Below are 25,037 nucleotides of genomic sequence, written 5' to 3' on the forward strand. Positions count from 1 at the left end.
CCCTCCCAGTTCCCTCCCAGTCCCTCCCAGTTTGTCCCAGTCCCTCCCAGTCCCTCCCAGTTCCCTCCCAGTCCCTCCCAGTTTATCCCAGTTCCTCCCAGTCCCTCCCAGTCCATTCCCAGTTCCCTCCCAGTTTGTCCCAGTCCCTCCCAGTCCCTCCCAGTCCCTCCCAGTCCCTCCCAGTTTGTCCCAGTCCCTCCCAGTTTGTCCCAGTTCCCTCCCAGTTCCCCCCAGTCCCTCCCAGTTCCTTCCCAGTCCCTCCCAGTTTGTCCCAGTTCCCTCCCAGTTTGTTCCAGTTCGTCCCAGTCCCTCCCAGTCCATCCCAGTCCCTCCCAGTTCCCTCCCAGTTTATCCCAGTCCCTCCCAGTCCCGTGGGAACCCGGACAAAGCCTCTTTTCCTGTGGGGGGGCGGGGCCCTTCCGCCCCTCCCCCCCTTTTCCTGTGGGGGGGTCCCGCCCCTCCCCCCCCTCCCCCTCCCCTCCCCCCCCCGCGACCCCCGGGGGGGGAGGGGCGGCCCCAAACGCGCCCGAATCGCCCCAAAAACGGCGCCGGGACCCCCCGGGCGGCTTTGGGGACCCCCCCTGCATTTTGGGGACCCCCCCTGGATTTTGGGGACCCCCCCTGAGGATTTGGGGACCCCCCGAGAAGATTTGGGACCCCCAGGAGTTTTTTTGGGACCCCCCCGAGAAGATTTTGGGACCCCCCAAGGAGATTTTGGGACCCTGAGGAGATTTTGGGACCCCCAGGAGTTTTTTGGGGACCCCCCGAGACGATTTTGGGACCCCGAGAAGATTTTGGGACCCCCGGGGATTTTTTGGGGACCCCCCCCCTGGATTTTGGGACCTTCGAGGAATTTTTGGGACCCCCCCGAATTTTTTGGGACCCCCCGAGGAGATTTTGGGACCCCCCCAGGAATTTTTTGGGGACCCCGAAGAATTTTTGGGACCTTGAAGAGATTTTGGGACCCCCCCCCACCACCCCCCGAGGAATTTTTGGGGTCCTTCCCACAGATTTTGGGACCCTCCTGGACTTTTTTGGGACCCCCCCCCGAATTTTGGGACCCCCACGGAATTTTGGGGACCCCTCCCCGAATTTTGGGATCGCGCTCTGCATTTTTTTGGGACCCCCCGAATTTTTAGGAGCCTCCCCGAAATTTTGGGATCTCCCCCGGATTTTTTTGGACCCTCTCCGGATTTTGGACCCCCCCCGGATTTTTTGGGACACTCACGGAATTTTGGGACCCCCCCCCGGATTTTTGGGACCCCCCGGATTTTTTTGGGACCCCCCCCGGATTTTGGGACCCCCCCATGGCGCTCTGGCTCCTCTGGCTCTGGGTCGCCCTGGGGCTGGCGGAGGAGGGTGAGTGACCCCAAAAACCCCAAAAAAAACCCCCAAAAAACCCCAAAAAAACCCAAACTCCCCCCCAAAACCCCCCCAAACCCCAAAAACCTCAAAAATCCCCCAAAACCCCCCCAAAAAAACCCAAAAATCATCCCAAAAAACCCCCAAAACCCCCCAACAAAACCCCAAAACCCCAAATCCCCAACCCCCCCCAAAAATCCCCAAAAACCCCCCAAAAACCCCAAACGCCCCCCAAAAACCCCCAAAACCCACCCAAAAATCCCCCAAAACCCCCAAAAACCCCCATCCCCCCCCCAAAACCACCGGCATCCCCCAAAAAAACCCCAAAAATCCCCCACAAACCCAAAAACCCCGGAAAAACCACCGGGACCCCCCAAAAACCCCAAAAAAACCCAAAAACCCCCCAAAAAACACCGGGACCCCCCAAAAACCCCAAAAAAACCCAAAACCCCCCCAGAAAACACCGGGACCCCCCCCAAAACCCCCCAAAAAACCCCAAAAAAACCCAAAAACCCCGGAAAAACCACCGGGACCCCCCAAAAACCCCAAAAAAACCCCCCCAAAAAACCCAAAAACCCCCCAAAAAACACCGGGACCCCCCAAAAACCCCCAAAACCCCCCCAAAAAAAACCCAAAAAAACCCCAAAAACCCCAAAAACCCCGGAAAAACCCAAAAACCCCCCAAAAAACACCGGGACCCCCCAAAAACCCCAAAAAAACCCAAAACCCCCCAAAAAACACCGGGACCCCCCAAAAAACCCCCTAAAACCCCCAAACCCCCCCAAAAACCCAAAAAAACCCCCAAAAAACCCCAAAACCTCCCAAAACCCCCCAAAAACCCCGGGACCCCCCAAAATCCCTGGGACCTCCCCGAGACCCGCCCGAATTTGGGTTTTTTGGGGTGGATTTGGGTTTTTTGAGGTAGAATTTGGGTTTTTTGGGGTGGATTTGGGGTTTTTGGGGTGGAATTTGGGTTTTTGAGGTGGAATTTGGGTTTTTTGGGGTGGATTTGGGGTTTTTGGGGTGGATTTGGGGTTTTTGGGGTAGATTTGGGTTTTTTGGGGTGGAATTTGGTTTTTTTGGGGTGGAATTTGGTTTTTTTGGGGTGGATTTGGGGTTTTTGGGATGGATTTGGGTTTTTTGGGGTGGATTTGGGGTTTTTGGGGTGGATTTGGGTTTTTTGGGGTGGATTTGGGGTTTTTGGGGTGGATTTGGGTTTTTTGGGGTGGATTTGGGGTTTTTGGGGTGGATTTGGGTTTTTTGGGATGGTTTTGGGGCGGGTTTGGGGGTTTTTGGGGTGGATTTCAGGTTTTTGGGGATGCTTTTGGGGTGGCATTTTTTACTTCGGGATGGTTTTGGTGTTTTGGGGTGGAATTTGGGTTTTTGGGGTGATTTTGGTGTTTTGGGGGTGATTTCAGTGTTTTTGGGGTGGAATTTTTGGTTTTGGGATGTTTTTGGTGGTTTTGGGGTGGAATTCAGTGTTTTTGGGGTGGAATTTTCAGTTTTTGGGGTGATTTGGGTGTTTTTGGGGTGGGATTCAGTGTTTTTGGGGTGGAATTTTCAGGTTTTGGGGTGAATTTTGGTGATTTTGGGGTGATTTGGGTGGTTTTGGGGTGGGATTCAGTGTTTTTGGGGTGGAATTTTCAGTTTTTGGGGTGGATTTTGGTGGTTTTGGGGTGGGATTTGTTGGTTTTGGGGTGGAATTTTCAGTTTTTAGGGTGATTTGGGTGTTTTTGGGGTGGGATTCAGTGTTTTTGGGGTGGAATTTTCAGTTTTTGGGGTGATTTGGGTGTTTTTGGGGTGGGATTTGTTGGTTTTGGGGTGGAATTTTCAGTTTTTGGGGTGATTTGGGTGTTTTTGGGGTGGATTTGGTTGTTTTTGGGGTGGAATTTTCAGTTTTTGGGGTGATTTGGGTGTTTTGGGGGTGGGATTTGTTGGTTTTGGGGTGGAATTTTCAGTTTTTGGGGTGAATTTTGGTGATTTTGGGGTGATTTGGGTGTTTTTGGGGTGGGATTTGTTGGTTTTGGGGTGGAATTTTCAGTTTTTGGGGTGATTTGGGTGATTTTGGGGTGGATTTGGTTGTTTTTGGGGTGGAATTTTCAGTTTTTGGGGTGATTTGGGTGTTTTTGGGGTGGGATTCAGTGATTTTGGGACTGACCCCCCAGAGACGCTGCTGGACACGCGGCTGGAGACGAGCGAGCTGCGCTGGACGGTTCATCCCGAGGGGGAGGGACAGGTGGGACACACGGACAGGTGGGACACACGGACAGGTGGGACAGGTGGGACAGGTGGGACACACGGACAGGTGGGACACACGGACAGGTGGGACAGGTGGGACAGGTGGGACAGGTGGAACAGGGACAGGTGGGACAGGTGGGACACCTAGGGACACCTGGGGACACCTGGGGACACCTGGGGACACCTGGGACAGGTGACACAGGTGGGACACACGGACAGGTGGGACACACGGACAGGTGGGACACACGGACAGGTGGGACAGGTGAGACAGGTGGGACAGGTGGGACACCTGGACAGGTGGGACAGGTGGGACACACGGACAGGTGGGACAGGTGAGACACCTGGACAGGTGGGACGCCGGGCCAGGTGAGACACCTGCCGTCCCCGTGTCCGTGTGTCCGTGTGTCCGTGTGTCCGTGTGTCCGTGTGTCCGTGTGTCCGTGTGTCCGTGTGTCCCGCAGTGGGAGGAGCTGAGCGCGCTGGACGCGGAGCTGGGCGGGGCCGTGAGAACCTTCGAGGTGTGCTCGGGGCGGGCCGGGGGCGGGGCCGGCCGAGGCCACGCCCACTACAGCCGGAGCCACGCCCACGACAGCCGGAGCCACGCCCAGAACAGCCGGAGCCACGCCCACTACAGTCAGAGCCCCGCCCAGAACAGTCAGAGCCCCGCCCACTACAGCCGGAGCCACGCCCAGAACAGTCAGAGCCCCGCCCAGAACAGTCAGAGCCCCGCCCACTACAGCCGGAGCCACGCCCAGAACAGTCAGAGCCCTGCCCACTACAGTCAGAGCCACGCCCACTACAGTCAGAGCCACGCCCATTACAGTCAGAGCCCCGCCCCCAACAGCTGGAGCCCCGCCCCCAACAGCTGGAGCCCCGCCCAGAACAGTCAGAGTCCCGCCCACTACAGTCAGAGCCACGCCCCCAACAGCTGGAGCCCCGCCCAGAACAGTCAGAGCCCCGCCCAGAACAGTCAGAGCCCCGCCCAGAACAGCTGGAGCCCCGCCCCCAACAGCTGGAGCCCCGCCCAGAACAGCTGGAGCCCCGCCCACAACAGTCAGAGCCCCGCCCCCAACAGCTGGAGCCCCGCCCAGAACAGCTGGCTGCGCTCGCGCTGGGTGCGGCGCGGCGCCGCCATCACGGTCCTGGCCGAGATTCGCTTCACGGTCATGGCCTGCGACGGGCCCGGCGGCACGCGGGCGGCGCGGGGAACACGCGAGGACACGCGTGGGGACGCGCCCGGACACGCCACGGGGGACACGCATGGACACGGCATCGGGGACACGCATGGACACGGCATTGGGGACACGCATGGACACGCTATGGGGGACACGCACGGACACGGCATCGGGGACACGCATGGACACGGCATCGGGGACACGTATGGACATGGCACTGGGGACACGCATGGACACGGCACTGGGGACACGCATGGACACGGCACTGGGGACACGTATGGACACGGCACGGGGGACACGCATGGACACGGCACTGGGGACACGTATGGACACGGCATCGGGGACACGCATGGACACGCCACGGGGGGCACGTATGGACACGCCACGGGGGACACGCATGGACACGGCATCGGGGACACGCATGGACACGGCATCAGGGACACGCATGGACACGGCACTGGGGACACGCATGGACACGGCATTGGGGACACGCATGGACACGGCATCAGGGACACGCATGGACACGGCACTGGGGACACGCATGGACACGGCACCGGGGACACGCATGGACACGTTACAGGGGACACGCATGGACACGGCACTGGGGACATGTATGGACACGGCACCGGGGACACGCATGAACACGGCACTGGGGACACGCATGGACACGGCATCAGGGACACGCATGGACACGCTACAGGGGACACGCATGGACACGACATTGGGGACACGTATGGACACGCTACGGGGGACATGCATGGACACGGCATTGGGGACACGCATGGACACGGCGCCGGGGATCCCAGATTTGTCGATCTCCATGGAAACGACCCCAAACCCACCAATTTTTATGGAAATGACCCAAAACCGCTCAATTTTAACGGAAACGACCCCAAATTTGTCAATCTCCATGGCAACGACCCCAAACCAATCAATCTTCATGGAAACGGCCCCAAACCCATCGATCTCCATGGCAATGACCCAAAACCGCCCAATTTCTCCAGAAACGACCCCAAACCCATTGATCTCCATGGCAACGACCCAAAATCACCCAATTTCCCCGGAAACGACCCCAAACCCATCGATCTCCACGTCAACGACCCAAAATCACCCAATTTCCCCAGAAACGGCCCCAAACCCATCGATCTCCACATCAGTGACCCAAAATCACCCAATTTCTATGGAGATGACCCCAAACCCATCGATCTCCACGGCAACGACCCAAAACCGCCCAATTTCCCCAGAAACGGCCCCAAACCCATCGATCTCCACGTCAACGACCCAAAATCACCCAATTTCCCCGGAAACGGCCCCAAACCCATCGATCTCCACGTCAACGACCCAAAACCGCCCAATTTCCCCGGAAACGGCCCCGCCCCGCCCCGCGGCCGCCGCGCCGCCGCCCGCACCTGCAAGGAGACCTTCTCGGTGTTCTACCACGAGTCGGACGCCGACACGGCCACGGCCACCTGGCCGCCCTGGATGGAGAACCCCTACGTCAAGGTGGACACGGTGGCCGCCGAGCACCTGACGCGCCGGGGCGGCGCCGCCGGGCGCGTCAACCGCAAGGTGCTGCGGCTGGGCCCGCTGAGCCGCGCCGGCTTCTACCTGGCCTTCCAGGACCGCGGCGCCTGCATGGCGCTGCTCTCGGTGCGCCTCTTCTTCCGCCGCTGCCCGGCCGCCGCCGCCGGCCTGGCGCGCTTCCCGGCCACCGTGCCCGCCGGGCCGGTGGCGCCGGCGGCCGGGGCGTGCGTGCCGGGCGCCGTGCCCGCCGCCGAGGGCGCGCCGCTGATGTACTGCCGCGAGGACGGGCGCTGGGCACGGCCGCCGGCGCTGGGCTGCGTCTGCGGGGTCGGCATGGAGCCCGGTGATGGGATGGAGCTCGGTGATGGGACGGAGCCCGGTGATGGGACGGAGCCCGGTGATGGGACGGAAACCGGTGATGGGACAAGCTGCCGGCGTGAGTTTGGGTGTTTTGGGTGGTTTTGGGTGGTTTTGGGTGGTTTTTGGGTGGTTTTGGGTGGTTTTGGGTTGGTTTCGGGTGGTTTTGGGTGGTTTTGGGTTGGTTTTGGGTGTTTTTGGGTGGTTTTTGGATGGTTTTGGGTGTGTGTTTGGGGCACTGGGCTGCGTCTGCGGGGTCGGCATGGAACCCGGTGATGGGACGGGCTGCCGGCGTGAGTTTGGGGGTTTTGGGTGGTTTTGAGTTGGTTTTGGGCGGTTTTGGGTGGTTTTGGATGGGTATTGGGTGGTTTGGGGTGGTTTTGGGTGGTTTTGGGTGGTTTTGGGTGGTTTTTGGGTGGTTTTGGGTGGTTTTGGGTTGGTTTCGGGTGGTTTTGGGTGGTTTTGGGTTGGTTTTGGGTGGGTTTGGGTGTTTTTGGGTGTGTGTTTGGGACGCTGGGCTGCGTCTGTGGGGTTGGCATGGAACCCGGTGATGGGACGGGCTGCCGGCGTGAGTTTGGGGGTTTTGGGTGGTTTTGGGTGGTTTTTGGGTGGTTTTGGGTGTTTTTGGTGGTTTTGGGTGGTTTTTGGGTGGTTTTGGGTGCGTGTTTGGGGCACTGGGCTGCGTCTGCGGGGTCGGCATGGAGCCCGGTGATGGGACGGAGCCGGGAGATGATGGGATGGAGCTCGGTGATGGGATGGAAACCGGTGATGGGACAAGCTGCCGGCGTGAGTTTGGGTGGTTTTGGGTGGTTTTGGGTGGTTATTGAGTGGTTTTGGGTGGTTTTTGGGTGGGTTTGGGTGGTTTTTGGGTGGTTTTGGGTGGTTTTGGGTGGTTTTGGGTGTTTTTGGGTGTTTTTGGGTGGTTTTTGGGTGGTTTGGGGTGTGTGTTTGGGGCGCTGGGCTGCATCTGTGGGGTCGGGATGGAGCTCGGTGATGGGACGGAAACCGGTGATGGGACAAGCTGCCGGCGTGAGTTTTGGTGGTTTTGGGTGTTTTTGGGTGGTTTTGGGTGGTTTTGGGTGTTTTGGGTGGTTTTTGGGTGGTTTTGGGTCTTTTGGATGGTTTTGGGTGTGTGTTTGGGGCACTGGGCTGCGTCTGTGGGATCGGCATTGAACCCGGTGATGGGACGGAGCTGGGAGATGATGGGATGGAGCTCGGTGATGGGACGGGCTGTCAGTGTGAGTTTTGGTGGTTTTGGGTGTTTTTGGGTGGTTTTGGGTGTTTTTGGTGGTTTTGGGTGTTTTTGGTGGTTTTGGGTGTGTGTTTGGGGCGCTGGGCTGCGTCTGTGGGATCGGCATGGAACCCGGTGATGGGATGGGCTGCCGGCGTGAGTTTGGGTAGTTTTGGGTGTTTTTGGGTGTTTTTGGGTGTTTTTGGGTGGTTTTGGGTGGTTTTGAGTGGTTTTGTGTGGTTTTTGGATGGTTTTGGGTTGGTTTTTGGGTGGTTTTGGGTGTTTTTGGGTGGTTTTTGGATGGTTTTGGGTGTGTGTTTGGGGCGCTGGGCTGCGTCTATGGGGTCGGGATGGAGCTCGGTGATGGGACGGGCTGTCGGCGTGAGTTTGGGTGGTTTTGGGTGGTTTTGGGTGGTTTTGGGTGGGTTTGGGTGGTTTTTGGGTGGTTTTGGGTGGTTTTGGGTTGGTTTCGGGTGGTTTTGGGTGGTTTTGGGTTGGTTTTGGGTGGGTTTGGGTGTTTTTGGGTGTGTGTTTGGGACGCTGGGCTGCGTCTGTGGGATCGGCATGGAACCCAGTGATGGGACGGGCTGCCGGCGTGAGTTTGGGTGGTTTTGGGTGGTTTTGGGTGGTTTGGGGTGGTTTTGGGTGGTTTTGGGTGGTTTTGGGTTGGTTTTGGGTGGTTTGGGGTGGTTTGGGGTGTGTGTTTGGGGCACTGGGCTGCGTCTGTGGGGTCGGGATGGAGCTCGGTGATGGGACAAGCTGCTGGCGTGAGTTTGGGGGTTTTGGGTGGTTTTGGGTGGTTTTGGGTGTTTTTGGGTGTTTTGGGTGGTTTTGGGTGGTTTTGGGTGGTTTTTGGATGGTTTTGAGTGGTTTTGGGTGGTTTTGGGTGGTTTTGGGTGGTTTTGGCTGGGTTTTAGGTGGTTTTGGGTGGTTTTGGTTGGTTTTGGGTGTTTTAGGTTGGTTTTGGGTATTTCGTGTTAGTTTTGCATGTTTCGGGGAGTTTTTGGGTGCTTTGGGTTGGTTTTTGGGTGTTTTAGGTTGGTTTTGGGTATTTTGGGTTAGATTTTTGTGTTTCGCGGAGTTTTCGGGTGCTTTGGGTTGGTTTGGGGTGTTTTGGTTTGGTTTTGGGTATTATGGGTTAGATTTTTGTGTTTTGCGGAGTTTTCAGGTGCTTTGGGTTGGTTTTTGGGTGTTTTAGGTTGGTTTTGGGTGTTTTGGGTTAGTTTTGCGTGTTTCGGGGAGTTTTCGGGTGCTTTGGGTTGGTTTTTGGGTGTTTTGGTTTGGTTTTGGGTATTTCAGGTTAGATTTTTGTGTTTCACGGAGTTTTCGGGTGCTTTGGGTTGGTTTTTGGGTGTTTAGGTTTGGTTTTGGGTATTTTGGGTTAGTTTTGCATGTTTCGGGGAGTTTTCGGGTGCTTTGGGTTGGTTTTTGGGTGTTTTAGGTTGGTTTTGGGTATTTCGGGTTAGATTTTTGTGTTTCGCGGAGTTTTCGGGTGCTTTGGGTTGGTTTTGGGTGTTTTGGTTTGGTTTTGGGTATTATGGGTTAGATTTTTGTGTTTCGCGGAGTTTTCGGGTGCTTTTTGTGCCGTTTCCGGACGTTTCCGGCCCGTTCTCGTGCTGCTCCGACTGGTTTCCGTGTGGCGTTCTCGGGGGGCGCTGGGGGGTCCCGGGGGGTCCCTGCCCGCCCCCCTGACCCCCTCCCCCCCAGCCTGCCCCCCCGGGACGTTCAAGGCGGAGCCGGGGGGGGGTCGCTGCCTGCCCTGCCCCCCCCAGAGCCAAGCCCCCTCCCCCGGCGCCGCCTCGTGCCGCTGCCGCCCCGGCTTCTTCCGCGCCCCCGGCGAGGGACCCCCGGCCCGCTGCTCCGGTGGGGAATCCGCGGCGTTTCGGGGCGTTTCGGGGCGTTTCGGGGCATTTCCGGGCGTTTCAGGGGATTTCAGGGCACTTCGGGGCGTTTCGGGGTGTTTCAGGGCATTTCGGGGCGTTTCGGGGCATTTTGGGGCATTTTGGGGCATTTTGGGGCATTTCAGAGCATTTCGGAGCATTTCGGGGCGTTTTGGGGCATTTTGGGGTGTTTCGGGGCATTTTGGGGCGTTTTGGGGCGTTTCGGGGCATTTGGGGGCATTTTGGGGCATTTCAGGGCCTTTTTGGGGCATTTCGGGGCATTTCGGGGCATTTCCGGGCGTTTTGGGGCATTTCGGGGGATTTTGGGGCATTTCAGGGCCTTTTTGGGCTCCCCGGGGGGGAATTTTGGGGCATTTTGGGGGGGGGAGCCCGGCAGGATTTGGGGATCGTTTATTGGGGGGGGTTGGGGGGAATTTGGGGAGTCCCGGGGGGATTTGGGGGGTCCTGGGTGAGATTTGGGTGACCTGGGTGGGATTTGGGTGGCCTTGGAGGGGTCCTGGGTGGGTTTTGGGTGACCTGGGAGGAATATGGGGGGTCCTGGGTGGGATTTTGTGGGTCCCAGGGGGGATTTTGGGGGGTCCTGGGGGGGATTTGGGGGTCCTGGGTGGGTTTCCCTCCATGGGGATAATTTGGGGGGGGGTCCCGGGTGGGATTTGGGGGTCCTGGGTGGGTTTTGGGTATCTTGGAGAGAATTTGGGGGTGCCTCGTGGGTCTCCCCCCCGGGGATAATTTGGGGGGTCCCGGGTGGGATTTTGGGGGTCCCGGGTGGGTTTTGGGTATCTTGGAGAGGATTTGGGGGGTCCCGGGTGGGTTTTGGGTTCCTGGGGAGGATTTTGGGGGGTCCTGGTTGGGTTTTGGGTGTCCTGGGGAGGATTTTGGGAGTCCTGGGTGGGTCTCCCCCCCCGGGGATAATTTGGGGGGATCCCGGTTGGGTTTTGGGTGTCCTGGGGAGGATTTTGGGGGTCCTGGGTGGGATTTGACGGATCCTGGGGGGAATTTTGGGGGGTCCTGGGTGGGATTTTGGGGGTCCCGGGTGGGTCTCCCCCCATGGGGATAATTTGGGGGGATCCCGGTTGGGTTTTGGGTGTCCTGGGGAGGATTTTGGGGGGGTCCCTCGTGGGTGCCCACCCCGGGGGTCCCCGCTGACCCCCGGCCGCGCCCCCAGCGCCGCCCTCGGCGCCGCGGGCGCTGTCGGCCCGGCTCAACGGCTCGGTGGTCCGGCTGTCCTGGAGCCCCCCGCGGGCGGGCGCCGAGCGGCCGGACCTGCGCTACCGGGTGGGCTGCCGGGCGTGCCCCCCGGCCCGGGCCGAGCCCCCCGGCTGCGGCCCCTGCGAGGGCCTGGCCTGGGCGCCCCCCCCCGAGGGGCTGCGGACCCCCGGCGTCAGCGCGGCCGGGCTGCGGCCCCGCCTCACCTACCGCTTCAGCGTCAGCGCCCGCAGCGGGGTCAGCCCCCCGGGACCCCCGGAGCCCCCCGCGGCCGAGATCAACGTCACCGTGGGGGCTGATGGTGAGACCCCAAAACGGGAGAAAACGGCCCAAAAACGGGAGAAAATGGCCCAAAAACGGGAGAAAATGGCCCCAAAACGGCCCCAAAACGGCCAAAAACGGCCCAAAACGGCTGAAAACTGCCCAGAAACGGCCCCAAAACGGCCAAAAACGGCCCAAAACGGCCAAAAACGGCCCAAAACGGCCCAAAAACGGGCGAAAACGGCCCAAAAACGGCTGAAAACGGCCCAAAACGGCCTAAAAACGGGCGAAAACGGCCCAAAAACGGCCCAAAACCAGCCGAAAACGGTCAAAAACGGCCCCAAAATCACCTAAAACAGCCCCAAAAACCCCCCCCGGGACCCCCGGAGCCCCCCGCGGCCGAGATCAGCGTCACCGTGGGGGCCGATGGTGAGACCCCAAAACGGCCGAAAACGGCCCAAAAACGGGAGAAAATGGCCCAAAAACGGCCGAAAACGGCCAAAAAACGGCCCAAAACGGCCCAAAACGGCTGAAAACTGCCCAGAAACGGGCGAAAATGGCCAAAAAATGGCAAAAAACGGCCGAAAACGGCCCAAAAACGGCCCCAAAACGGCCAAAACCAGCCAAAACCGGCTATAAACTGCCCAGAAACGGCCCCAAAACAGTGAAAAACCACCCAAAAACGTCCCAAAAACGGCCAAAAAATGCCCCAAAACGGCCCAAAAATCATCTAAAACAGCCCCAAAAACCCCCCCGGGACCCCCAAACCCACCACAAAAAACCCCAAAAAAAAACCAAATCCCCCTCGGGACCCCCCAAACCTCCCCCAAATCACTCTCGGGACCCCCAAACCCCCTCGGGACCCCCCAAACCTCCCCCAAATCACTCTCGGGACCCCCAAACCCCCTCGGGACCCCCAAACCTCCCCCAAATCACTCTCGGGACCCCCCAAACCTCCCCCAAATCCCCTCGGGACCCCCAAACCTCCCCCAAATCCCCCTCGGGACCCCCAAACCTCCCCCAAATCACTCTCGGGACCCCCAAACCCCCTCGGGACCCCCAAACCTCCCCCAAATCCCCCTCGGGACCCCCCAAACCTCCCCCAAATCACTCTCGGGACCCCCAAACCCCCTCGGGACCCCCAAACCTTCCCCCAAACCTCCCTCGGGACCCCCTGGGGACCCCCAAACCCCCCTCGGGACCCCCAAATCACTCTCGGGACCCCCCAAACCTCCCCCAACTCCCCTGGGGACCCCCTTGGGGACCCCCCAAACCCCCTCGGGACCCCCAAACCTCCCCCAAACCCCCTCGGGACCCCCAAACCTCCCCCAAATCCCCCTGGGGACCCCCAAACCCCCCTCGGGACCCCCAAACCTCCCCCAAACCCCCCTGGGACCCCCCAAACCCCCTCGGGACCCCCAAACCTCCCCCAAACCCCCCTGGGACCCCCTGGGGACCCCCCAAATCCCCCTGGGGACCCCCCAAACCGCCCCCAAATCCTCTCGGGACCCCCCTGGGGACCCCCAAACCCCCTGGGGACCCCCCAAACCTTCCCCCAAACCTCCCTCGGGACCCCCCAAACCCCCTCGGGACCCCCCAAACCTTCCCCCAAACCCCCTCGGGACCCCCCTGGGGACCCCCAAATCCCCCTCGGGACCCCCAAACCCCCTGGGACCCCCTGGGGACCCCCTGGGACCCCCTGGGGACCCCCTGACGCCCCCTGGCCCCCAGTGCCGCCCCCCGTCTCCGGCGTGCTGCGGGTGGGGCCGGGGGGTCCCGGGGGGGTCACCCTGGCCTGGCCCAGCCCCCCCCGGGACCCCCCCGGGCCCCCCGTGCTGGACTACGAGGTCAAGTTCTACGAGAAGGTGGGGAGGGGGCGCGGGGGGCGCGGGGGAGAAATCGGGGGGATTTGGGGGGGATTTGGGGGGATTTTGGGGGAATTGGGGGAGATTTGGGGGGGATTTGGGGGGGATTGGGGGAGATTTGGGGGGATTTGGGGGGATTGGGGGGGATTTGGGGGGATTTGGGGGGGATTTGGGGGAATTGGGGGGGGATTTGGGGGGATTTGGGGAGAATTTGGGGGGGATTTGGGGGGATTTGGGGAGAATTTGGGGAGAAATTGGGGGGTCTGGGGGGGGTTGGGGGAGAAATTGGGGGGTTTGGGGGGGTCTGGGGAGGATTTGGGGGGGATTTGGGGAGAAATTGGGGGGATTTGGGGGAATTTGGGGGAATTTGGGGGGATTTGGGGGGGATTTGGGGGAGATTGGGGGGATTTGGGGGAATTTGGGGGGATTTGGGGGGGATTTGGGGAGATTTGTGGGGGTCTGGGGGGTTTTGGGGGGTTTGGGGAGGATTTGGGGGGGTTTTGGGGGGAATTGGGGAGAAATTGGGGGGATTTGGGGATTTTTGGGGGGGATTTGGGGATTTTTGGGGGGGATTTGGGGATTTTTGGGGGGATTTGGGGAGAAATTGGGGGGGATTTGTTTTTGGGGTATTTCAGGGGTGTTTTTGGGGGGGTTTTGGGATTTTTGGGCGCCTGACCCCCACAGCTGGGGGGCTGGAATTTTGGGGTGGATTTTGGGTGTTTTTGGGTGTTTTTGTGGTATTCCAGGGGTGTTTTGGGGTGGATTTGGGGTGTTTTGGGGTGTTTTTTGGGTGTTTTTGGGGTGTTTTTTGGCCCTGACACCCACAGCTGGGGGGCTGGAATTTTGGTGTGGATTTGGGGGTATTTGTGGTGTTTTTTGGGTGTTTTTTGGGTGTTTTTTGGCCCTGACCCCCGCCGCTGGGGGGCTGGAATTTTGGGGTGGATTTGGGGTGTTTTTGGGTGTTTTTTGGGTGGTTTTTGGGTGTTTTGGGGTGTTTTTTGGCCCTGACCCCCGCAGCTGGGGGCTGGAATTTTGGGGTGGATTTTGGGTGGTTTTGGGTGTTTTTTGGGTGGTTTTTGGGTGTTTTGGGGTGGTTTTGGGGTGTTTTTTGGGTGTTTTTTGGGTGTTTTTGGGTGTTTTTTGGCCCTGACCCCCGCAGCTGGGGGGCTGGAATTTTGGGGTGGATTTGGGTTTTTTTGGGTGTTTTTGGGGTGTTTTTTGGCCCTGACCCCCGCAGCTGGGGGCCTGAAATTTCGGGGTGGATTTGGGGTTTTTTGGGGTGTTTTTTGGGTGTTTTTTGGGTGTTTTTTGGCCCTGACCCCCGCAGCTGGGGGGCTGGAATTTTGGGGTGGATTTGGGGTTTTTTGGGGTGTTTTTTGGGGATTTTTGGGGTTCTCTGAGCCCTGACCCCCACAGCTGGGGGGCTGGAATTTTGGGGTGGATTTTGGGTGTTTTGGGGTGTTTTTGGGGTGTTTTTGGGTGTTTTTGGGTGTTTTTTGTCCCTGACCCCCGCAGCTGGGGGGCTGGAATTTCGGGGTGGATTTTGGGTGGTTTTGGGTGTTTTTTGGGTGTTTTTGGGTGTTTTTTGGGTGTTTTTTGGCCCTGACCCCCGCAGCTGGGGGGCTGGAATTTTGGGGTGGATTTTGGGTGGTTTTTGGGTGTTTTTGGGGTGTTTTTTGGCCCTGACCCCCGCAGCTGGGGGGCTGGAATTTTGGGGTGGATTTGGGGTGGATTTTGGGTGTTTTTGGGTGTTTTTGGGTGTTTTTTGGCCCTGACCCCCGCAGCTGGGGGCTGGAATTTTGGGGTGTTTTTTGGGTGTTTTTGGGTGTTTTTTGGGTGTTTTTTGGCCCTGACCCCCGCAGCTGGGGGGCGGGGAGGGGCCCCCCCAGTTCCTGAAGGTGCCGCGGCCGCGGGCGGAGCTCGGGGGGCTGCGCCCGGGGGGCGTCTACGGGGTGCGGGTGCGCGCCCGCTCCGAGGGCGGCTACGGCGACTTCGGGCCCGAGACCACGGTCAGCGCGCCGGGCGGCGGTGAGGAGAAAAAACACCCGAAAACATCCCAAAAATATCCCGAAAAATCCCTGAAATATCCCCAAAATATCCCAAAAATATCCCTGAAATATCCCCAAAATATCCCAAAAATATCCCAAAAATATCCCCAAAATATCCCCAAAATATCCCCAAAATATCCCTGAAATATCCCAAAAATATCCCCAAAAATATCCCTGAAATATCCCAAAAATATCCCAAAATATCCCAAAAATATCCCCAAAAATATCCCAAAAATATCCCAAAAATATCCCAAAAATATCCCCGAAATATCCCAAAAACACCCCGAAAATATCCCAAAAATATCCCTGAAATATCCCCAAAAATATCCCTGAAATATCCCAAAAATATCCCCGAAATATCCCCAAAAATATCCCAAAATTATCCCCAAAAATATCCTGAAAATATCCCAAAAATATCCCTGAAATATCCCCAAAATATCCCTGAAATATCCCCAAAATATCCCAAAAATATCCCCAAAAATATCCCAAAAATATCCCCAAAATATCCCAAAAAATCCCAAAAATATCCCCAAAAATATCCCAAAAATATCCCTGAAATGTCCCAAAAATATCCCCGAAATATCCCCAAAATATCCCAAAAATATCCCAAAAATATCCCCGAAATATCCCCAAAATATCCCCAAAAATATCCCAAAAATATCCCAAAAATATCCCAAAAATATCCCCAAAAATATCCCAAAAAAATCCTAAGAATACCCCAAAGAAATATCCCAGATTTATCCCAAAAATATCCCAAAAATATCCCAGAATTATCCCCCAAAATACCCCAAAAATACCCCAAAAATATCTCCAAAAATACCCTGAAATACCCCAAAAATTCCCAAAAATACCCAAAAAATTCCCCAAAAATACGCCAAAAATATCCCAAAAAAATCCCATAAATACCCCAAAAATACCCCAAAAATTCCCCAAAAATTCCCAAAAATACCCAAAAAATTCCCCAAAAAAATCCCAAAAAAATCCCAAAAATACCCCAAAAATACCCCAAAAAAACCCCAAAAAACCCAAAAATTCCCCAAAAAAATCCCAAAAATATCCCAAAAATACCCACAAAATTCCCCAAAAAAATCCCAAAAAAATCCCAAAAATACCCCAAAAATACCCCAAAAAACCCCCAAAAAACCCCCAAAAAACCCCAAAAAAATCCCAAAAAATCCCAAAAATATCCCAAAAATACCCACAAAAACCCCCAAAAAACCCCAAAAAAATCCCAAAAATTTCCAAAAATATCCCACAAAAAATCCCAAAAATTCCCCAAAAATACCCCAAAAATTTCCCAAAAAAATCCCATAAATACCCCAAAAATACCCCAAAAAATCCCAAAAAAATCCCAAAAATACCCCAAAAAACCCCCAAAAAACCCCCAAAAAAACCCCAAAAAATCCCAAAAATACCCCAAAAATTCCCCAAAAATCCCCCAAATCCCCCAAATTGCCCAAATTTCCCCAAATCCCGAATTCCCGTTCCAGGGGGCTCCCGGGGCGCTCCCGGGGGTCTCGTGGCCGCCGCCCTGGGGGGGCTCCTGGCGCTGCTGGGGGGGGCCCTGGCCTGCCGCAGGTGAGCGGCGGGGAAATTGGGGAATTTTGGGAATTTTGGGGGGAATTTGGGGGGATTTGGGGGAATTTGGGGAGGGATTTTGGGAATTTTGGGGAATTTTGGGGAATTTCGGGGGGGATTTGGGGGAATTTAGGGGGATTTTGGGGGAATTTGGGGGGATTTGGGGGAATTTTGGGGGGATTTGGGGGATTTGGGGGGAATTTGGGGGGATTTGGGGATTTTGGGGGATTTGGGGGGAATTTGGGGGATTTTGGGGGGATTTTGGGGGATTTGGGGGAATTTGGGGGATTTTGGGGGGAATTTGGGGGGATTTGGGGGATTTTGGGGGGAATTTGGGGGATTTTGGGGGGAATTTGGGGAGGGATTTTGGCGGATTTTGGGGGAATTTGGGGGGTTTTGGGGGATTTGGGGGATTTTGGGGGATTTAGGGGAATTTGGGGGAATTTTGGGGGGGATTTTAGGGGAATTCTGGGGGAATTTGGGGGATTTGGGGGATTTTCGGGGATTTTGGGGGATTTTGGGGGGATTTGGGGGATTTGGGGGTTTTGGGGGGATTTGGGGGAATTTGGGGGGATTTTGGGGAATTTGGGGGGATTTGGGGGAATTTGGGGGGATTTGGGGGAATTTGGGGGAATTTGGGGGGGGATTTGGGGGGAATTTGGGGGATTTTGGGGGGGATATTAGGGAAATTTTGGGGGAATTTGGGGGGAATTTTGGGGGGAATTTTGGGGGGGTTTTTGGGGGGATTTGGGGGATTTTGGGGGGATTTTGGGTGGGATTGGGGTGGATTTGGAGTCCCTGGGGTGGTCTGGGGAGGGTTTGGGTGGATTTTGGGTGGATTTGGGTTATTTTGGGGAGGATTTTGGGTTATTTTGGGGAGGATTTTGGGGGAATTTGGGGTGCTTCGCGTGGATTTGGGTGGATTTGGGTGATTTTGGGGTGGATTTGGGTGATTTTGGGTGATTTTCGGGGGTCTCCACCCCCGCCCCCCCCATTCCCCGCAGGCGCTGGCGGCTCCGGGCGGAGAAGCAGCGACGCCGCCCTGGGGGGCTCGGTAAGGGAGACCCCAAAATTGACCCCAAATGTCCCCAAATCTCCCCAAAAATGGCCCCAAATATCCCCAAAGAAATTCCAAAAAAATGTCCCCAAATATCCCCAAAAATGTCCCGGAAAATGTCCCAAATAATGTCCCCAAATCTCCCCAAAGGATTTCCCAAAAAATGTCCCCAAATATCCCCAAAAATATCCTCCAAAAATGTCCCCAAATCGTCCCAAAAATCTCCTCCAAAATTTCCCCAAATACCCCCAAAGAAATTTCTAAAAAATGTCCCCAAAAACGTCCCAAAATGACCCCAGGCTGCCCCAAAATGCCCCAAAACGCCCCCAGATGACCTTAAATGACCCCGAGTGGCCCTGACAATGTCCCGAATTGCCCGAAATTGCCCAAAATTGCCCGAAATTGCCCCAAATTTCCCCCCCAGGCGGGAAGATCTACATCGACCCCCTGAGCTACGAGGAGCCCGAGGGCGCCCTGAGGGATTTCGCCCCCGAGATCGACGCCGCCTGCGTCGCCCTCCACGAGGTCATCGGGGCAGGTGCCCAAATTTTGGGTCATTTTGGGTCATTTTGGGTCATTTTGGGTCATTTTGGGGAGATTGACGCCCCCTGAGGTCATCGGGGCAGGTACCCGAATTTTGGGTCATTTTGGGTCATTTTGGGTCATTTTGGGGAGATCGACGCCGCCTGCGTCGCCCTCCACGAGGTCATCGGGGCAGGTGCCAAATTTTGGGTCATTTTGGGTCATTTCGGGTCATTTTGGGTCATTTTGGGTCATTTTGGGGAGATCGACGCCCCCTGAGGTCATCGGGGCAGGTGCCAAATTTTGGGGTTATTTCGGGTGATTTTGGGTCATTTTGGGTCATTTCGGGGAGATCGACGCCGCCTGCGTCGCCCTCCACGAGGTCATCGGGGCAGGTGCCAAATTTGGGGTCATTTTGGGTCATTTTGGGTCATTTTGGGTCATTTTGGGTCATTTTGGGGAGATTGACGCCCGTGAGGTCATCGGGGCAGGTGCCCAAATTTTGGGGTTATTTCGGGTGATTTTGGGTCATTTCGGGGAGATCAACGCCGCCTGCGTCACCCTCCACGAGGTCATCGGGGCAGGTGCCAAATTTTGGGTCATTTTGGGTCATTTTGGGTCATTTTGGGTCATTTCGGGGAGATCGACGCCCCCTGAGGTCATCGGGGCAGGTGCCAAATTTTGGGGTTATTTCGGGTGATTTTGGGTCATTTCGGGGAGATCGACGCCGCCTGCGTCGCCCTCCACGAGGTCATCGGGGCAGGTGCCAAATTTTGGGTTATTTCGGGTCATTTTGCGGCTTTTTGGGTCATTTATACAGTTTTTTGGGTAGATTTTGTTTTTTCAGGTGGATTTACCCAGATTTTTCCTAATTTTGGGTGGATTTATCTGGATTTGGTGTGCATTTTTGGCTACATTTTGGTTTTTTGGGTGTAATTATCCAGTTTTTGGCCATTTTTTGTGTCGATTTTGGTTTTGCGGGTGGATTGACCCCGTTACCCGTCCCAGGCGAGTTCGGCGAGGTGTGGTTGGGTTTTGTTGGTTTTTGGGTGGATTTTGGGTGGATTTGTTGGTTTCTGAGTGGATTTGTTGGTTTCTGGATGATTTTTTGGGTGTATTTTTCCGGATTTTGGCCGTTTTTTGTGTCGATTTTGTTTTTCCCTGTGGATTGACCCCGTTCCCTGTCCCAGGCGAGTTTGGCGAGGCGTGGTTGGGTTTTGTTGGTTTTTGGGTGGATTTGTTGGTTTCTGGGTGGTTTTTTGGGTGGATTTTTCCGGATTTTGGCCGTTTTTTGTGTCGATTTTGGTTTTCCGGGTGGATTGACCCCGTTGCCCGCCCCAGGCGAGTTTGGCGAGGCGTGGTTGGGTTTTGTTGGTTTCTGGGTGGGTTTTGGGTGGATTTGTTGGTTTTTGGGTGGATTTGTTGGTTTCTGGGTGGGTTTTGGGTAGATTTTTCCAGATTTTGGCAGTTTTCTGGTAGATTTTGGCTCTTTCCGGGTGGATTGACCCCGTTGCCCGCCCCAGGCGAGTTCGGCGAGGTGTGGCGCGGGCGGCTGGCGCTGCCGGGCCAGCCCGAGGCCGAGGTGGCGGTGAAGACGCTCAAGGGCGGCGCGGGCGAGCGGCAGCGCCGGGAGTTCCTGCGCGAGGCCGCGCGCATGGGGCAGTTCCGGCACCCCAACGTGGTGCGGCTGCGCGGCGTCGTCGGCGCCGCCGGCCCGCCCGCCATGATCGTCACCGAGTTCCTCCTGCACGGCGCGCTCGACGCCTTCCTCAGGGTGCGGGCGGCTCCGGGGGCGTCGGGGACAGCGGGGACGTTGGGGGGGTTGGGGGATTTGGGGAGATTTTGGGGATGTTGGGGACATTGGGGGGATTGTGGACATCGGGGACATTGGGGACATTGGGGGATTTGGGACGTTTGGGGACATTGGGGACGTCGGGGGGATTGGGAAAATTGGGAAAATCAGGAAAATCGGGAGGACTTGGAATATTGGGGGGCTTGGGGACATTGGGGACATTTTGGGGGGATTTGGGGAGATTTGGGACATTGGGGACATTGGGGGGATTGGGGACATTGGGGACATTCAGGACATTGGGGACATTGGGGACATTGGGGGGACATTGGGGGAGGTTGGGGACATTGGGGAGATTTTGGGGACATTGGGGACATTTAGGGGATTTGGGGGGCTTGAGGACATTGGGGACATTGGGGAGATTTTGGAAACATTGAGGGGATTTGGGGACATTGGGGACATTGGGGACATTGGGGACATTGGGGGATTCGGGACATTTGGGGACACTGGGGACGTCGGGGGGATTGGGAAAATTGGGAAAATCAGGAAAATTGGGAGGACTTGGAATATTGGGGGGCTTGGGGACATTGGGGACATTGGGGGGATTTGGGGAGATTTGGGACATTGGGGACATCGGGGGGATTGAGGCGATTGGGGGGATTGGGGACATTGGGGAGATTTTGGGGATTCGGGACGTTGGAGACATTTTGGGGACATTTTGGGGACATTGAGGGGATTTTGGGGGGCTTGAGGACATTGGGGACATTGGGGACATTGGGGGGATTTGGGGATTTGGGACATTGGGGACATTTTGGGGACATCAGGGACATTGGAGATTTGGGGGACATTGGGGGCTTGGGGGCATTGGGGACATTGGGGAGATTTTGGGGACATTTGGGGATATTTTGGGGACATTGGGGACATTTAGGGGATTTGGGGGACATTGGGGATGTTGGAGACATTTTGGGGACATTGGGGAACTTTGGGGACACTGGGGACATTGAGGGGATTTGGGGACGCGGTGACAATTTGGGGACACCTATGACAATTTGGGGACATTTGTGACAATTTGGGGATATCACTGACAATTTGGTGACATTTGTGACAATTTGGGGATATCACTGACAATTTGGTGACATTTGTGACAATTTGTGGACACCAATGACAATTTGAGGACATTTGTGACAATTTGGGGATATCACGGACAATTTGGGGACACCAATGACAATTTGGGGACACGGTGACAATTTGGTGACACCAATGACAATTTGTGGACACCAATGACAATTTGGGGACACCAATGACAATTTGGGGATATCACTGACAATTTGGTGACATTTGTGACAATTTGGGGACACCAATGACAATTTGGGGACACTCTGGTGACAATTTGGGGACACCAATGACAATCTGGCGACATTTGTGACAATTTGGGGACATTTGTGACAATTTGGGGACACCAATGACAATTTGGTGACATTTGTGACAATTTGGTGACATTTGTGACAATTTGGGGACACTCTGGTGACATTTCGGGTCCCAGGGCCGCGAGGGGACCCTGCCCGCCCTGCAGCTGGTGGCCATGCTGCGCGGCATCGCCGCCGGCATGCGCTACCTGGGGATTTGGGGACATTTGTGACAATTTGGTGACATTTGTGACAATTTGGGGACACCAATGACAATTTGGGGATATCACTGACAATTTGGGGACATTTGTGACAATTTGGGGACACCAATGACAATTTGGGGACACTCTGGTGACAATTTGTGGACACCAATGACAATTTGGGGACATTTGTGACAATTTGGTGACATTTGTGACAATTTTGGGACACCAATGACAATTTGGGGACACTCTGGTGACAATTTGGTGACACCAATGACAATTTGGGGACACCAATGACAATTTGGGGACATTTGTGACAATTTGGTGACACCAATGACAATTTGGGGACACCAATGACAATTTGGGGACATTTGTGACAATTTGGTGACACCAATGACAATTTGGTGACATTTGTGACAATTTGGTGACACCAATGACAATTTGGGGATATCACTGACAATTTGGGGACATTTGTGACAATTTGGTGACACCAATGACAATTTGGTGACACCAATGACAATTTGAGGATATCACTGACAATTTGGTGACACCAATGACAATTTGGGGACACCAATGACAATTTGGTGACATTTGTGACAATTTGGGGACATTTGTGACAATTTGGGGACACTCTGGTGACATTTGGGGTCCCAGGGCCGCGAGGGGACCCTGCCCGCCCTGCAGCTGGTGGCCATGCTGCGCGGCATCGCCGCCGGCATGCGCTACCTGGCCGAGGCCGGCTTCGTGCACCGGGACCTGGCGGCGCGGAACGTTCTGGTGGACGCGCACCTGGTGTGCAAAGTGTCCGACTTCGGCCTGGCCCGCGCCCTGGGCGGCGCCGGCGGCAGCGACCCCACCTACACCAGCTCCCTGGTGGGACCCCCGGACGGGGGGCTTGGGGGGGGCTGGGGGGGGTTTGGGGGGGTTTGGGGGGGATTTAAAGGGATTGGGGGGGATTTGGGGGGGATTTGGGGGAGATTCGGGGGGTTTGGGGGGATTTCGGGGGGGTTTGGGGGGGTTTGGGGGGGATTTAAAGGGATTGGGGGGGATTTAAAGGGATTGGGGGGGATTTGGGGGGGATTTGGGGGGGATTTGGGGGGATTTCGGGGGGGGTTGGGGGGATCTAAAGGGATTGGGGGGATTTGGGGGGGATTTGGGGGGGTTTGGGGGGATTTAAAGGGATTGGGGGGGATTTGGGGGGGATTTGGGAGGGTTTGGGGGGATTTAAAGGGATTGGGGGGATTTGGGGGGGATTTGGGGGGGTTTGGGGGGATTTAAAGGGATTGGGGGGGATTTGGGGGGGATTTGGGAGGGTTTGGGGGGATTTAAAGGGATTGGGGGGATTTGGGGGGGATTTGGGGGGGATTTGGGGGAGATTCGGGGGGGTTGGGGGATTTTGGGGGATATGGGGGGGATTTAGGGGATTTGGGGGGAATTCAGGGGGGATTTTGGGGGGATTCAGGGGGTTTGGGGGATTTTGGGGGGGATTTGGGGGGATTTGGGGGGGATTACGGGGATTGGGGGGGATTTGTTGGGGATTTACAGGGATTGGGGGGGATTTGGGAGGATTTGGGGGGATTTGGGGGAGATTCGGGGGGTTTGGGGGGATTTGGGGGAGATTCGGGGGCTTTTGGGGGGATCTGGGGGTGGTTGGGGGGAGCTTCAGAGAGGATTTGGGGGAGATTCAGGGGGTTTGGGGGAGATTTTGGGGGGGTTTGGGGAGGATTTTGGGGGGGGTTGGGGGGGTTTTGGGGGGACTTCAGAGATGATTTGGGGGGATTCATGGGGATTTGGGGGGGATTTTGGGGGGGTTTGGGGGATTTAAAGGGATTGGGGGGGATTAAAAGGGATTGGGGGGAATTGGGGGGATTTGGGGGAGATTCGGGGGATATTGGGGGGATTTTGGGGGGGTTTGGGGGGCTTTGGGGGGATTTGGGGGGGATTACAGGGATTGGGGGGGATTTGTTGGGGATTTACAGGGATGGGGGGGATTTGGGGGGATTTGGGGGGGCTTCAGAGATGATTTGGGGGGATTCATGGGGATTTGGGGGGGTTTGGGGGGATTTGGGGGGATTGGGGGGGATTGGGGGGGATTTGCAGGGATTTAAAGGGATTTGGGGGGGTTTGGGGGGGTTTGGGGGGATTTGGGGGGATTGGGGGGGATTGGGGGGGATTTGCAGGGATTTAAAGGGATTGGGGGGGTTTGGGGGGGTTTACAGGGATTTGGGGGGGATTTGGGGGGATTTGGAGGGGATTTGGGGGGATTCAGGGGAGATTTGGGGGGAATTCAGGGGGTTTGGGGGGGCTCTGGGGGTGTTTGGGGAGATTTTGGGGGGGGTTTGGGGGGAATTTGGGTGAATTCACTGGGATTTCCCTGAGGTTTTTGTGTTTCCCGGTGTTTTTTGGGGTTTCCCGGTGGTTTTTTCGGGGTTTCCCGGGTTTTTTTTTGCGTTTCCCGGTGGTTTTTTGGGGTTTCCCGGTGTTTTTTTTGGCGTTTCCCGGTGTTTTTTTGTGTTTCCCGGTGTTTTTTTTGGCGTTTCCCGGTGGTTTTTGGGGCTCTCCAGTGGGTTTTTTGGGTTTCCCGGTGTTTTTTTGGCGTTTCCCAGTGGTTTTTTCGAGGTTTCCCGGTGGTTTTTTTGGCGTTTCCCGGTGGTTTTTTCGAGGTTTCCCGGGTTTTTTTGGAGGGTTTCCCGGTGTTTTTTCGTGTTTCCCGGTTTTTTTTTGGCGTTTCCCGGATTTTTTTGCGCTTCCCGGCAGGGTGGGAAGATCCCGATCCGCTGGACGGCCCCCGAGGCCATCGCCTTCCGCACCTTCACCTCGGCCAGCGACGTCTGGAGCTTCGGCATCGTCATGTGGGAGGTGCTGAGCTTCGGCGAGCGGCCCTACTGGGACATGTCCAACCAGGACGTGAGTGCGGGACCCCGGAGACGCAGGAACCCCCGAAAACACAAAAAAAACCAGCTTAAAAACCAAAAAAAAACAAAAAAACCCAAAAAAACCCCAAAAAAACCCCCAAAAACACATCAAAAACACACCAAAAACTCCCCAAAACCAAAAAAAAACACACTAAAAACAAAAAAAAACCAAAAACACACCAAAAACTCCCCAAAACCAAAAAAAACACACTAAAAGCCAAAAAAACCCAAAAAAAACCCCAAAAACACATCAAAAACACACCAAAAACTCCCCAAAACCAAAAAAAAACCACACTAAAAGCCCAAAAAACCAAAAACACACCAAAAACTCCCCAAAACCAAAAAAAACACACTAAAAGCCCAAAAAAACCCAAAAATACACCAAAAACTCCCCAAAACAAA

At 56.0% G+C, this 25,037-nt stretch overlaps 1 protein-coding gene across 1 annotated transcript in view; it reads left to right on the forward strand.

The window, feature by feature from the left end:
- Positions 1-1,169: 1,169 nt before the first annotated feature.
- The window catches only part of EPHB4 (EPH receptor B4), a 28,925-nt gene continuing 5,057 nt past the window's right edge, over positions 1,170-25,037 (forward strand). Inside the window, exons 1-13 of the mRNA XM_085564093.1 lie at positions 1,170-1,359; positions 3,528-3,598; positions 4,062-6,735; positions 9,595-9,894; positions 10,954-11,295; positions 12,987-13,015; positions 14,983-15,148; positions 16,659-16,746; positions 17,751-17,800; positions 18,165-18,341; positions 19,849-20,099; positions 22,375-22,593; positions 24,478-24,627. Coding sequence (XP_085420219.1) covers positions 1,308-1,359; positions 3,528-3,598; positions 4,062-6,735; positions 9,595-9,894; positions 10,954-11,295; positions 12,987-13,015; positions 14,983-15,148; positions 16,659-16,746; positions 17,751-17,800; positions 18,165-18,341; positions 19,849-20,099; positions 22,375-22,593; positions 24,478-24,627 — 4,569 coding nt within the window. The 5' untranslated portion in view covers positions 1,170-1,307. The remainder of the gene's footprint in view (positions 1,360-3,527; positions 3,599-4,061; positions 6,736-9,594; positions 9,895-10,953; positions 11,296-12,986; positions 13,016-14,982; positions 15,149-16,658; positions 16,747-17,750; positions 17,801-18,164; positions 18,342-19,848; positions 20,100-22,374; positions 22,594-24,477; positions 24,628-25,037) is intronic.

This window comes from Lonchura striata, chromosome 32 (assembly GCF_050655825.1).
Source record: "Lonchura striata isolate lonStrDom1 chromosome 32, ASM5065582v1, whole genome shotgun sequence".
Lineage (NCBI taxonomy): Eukaryota > Metazoa > Chordata > Aves > Passeriformes > Estrildidae > Lonchura > Lonchura striata.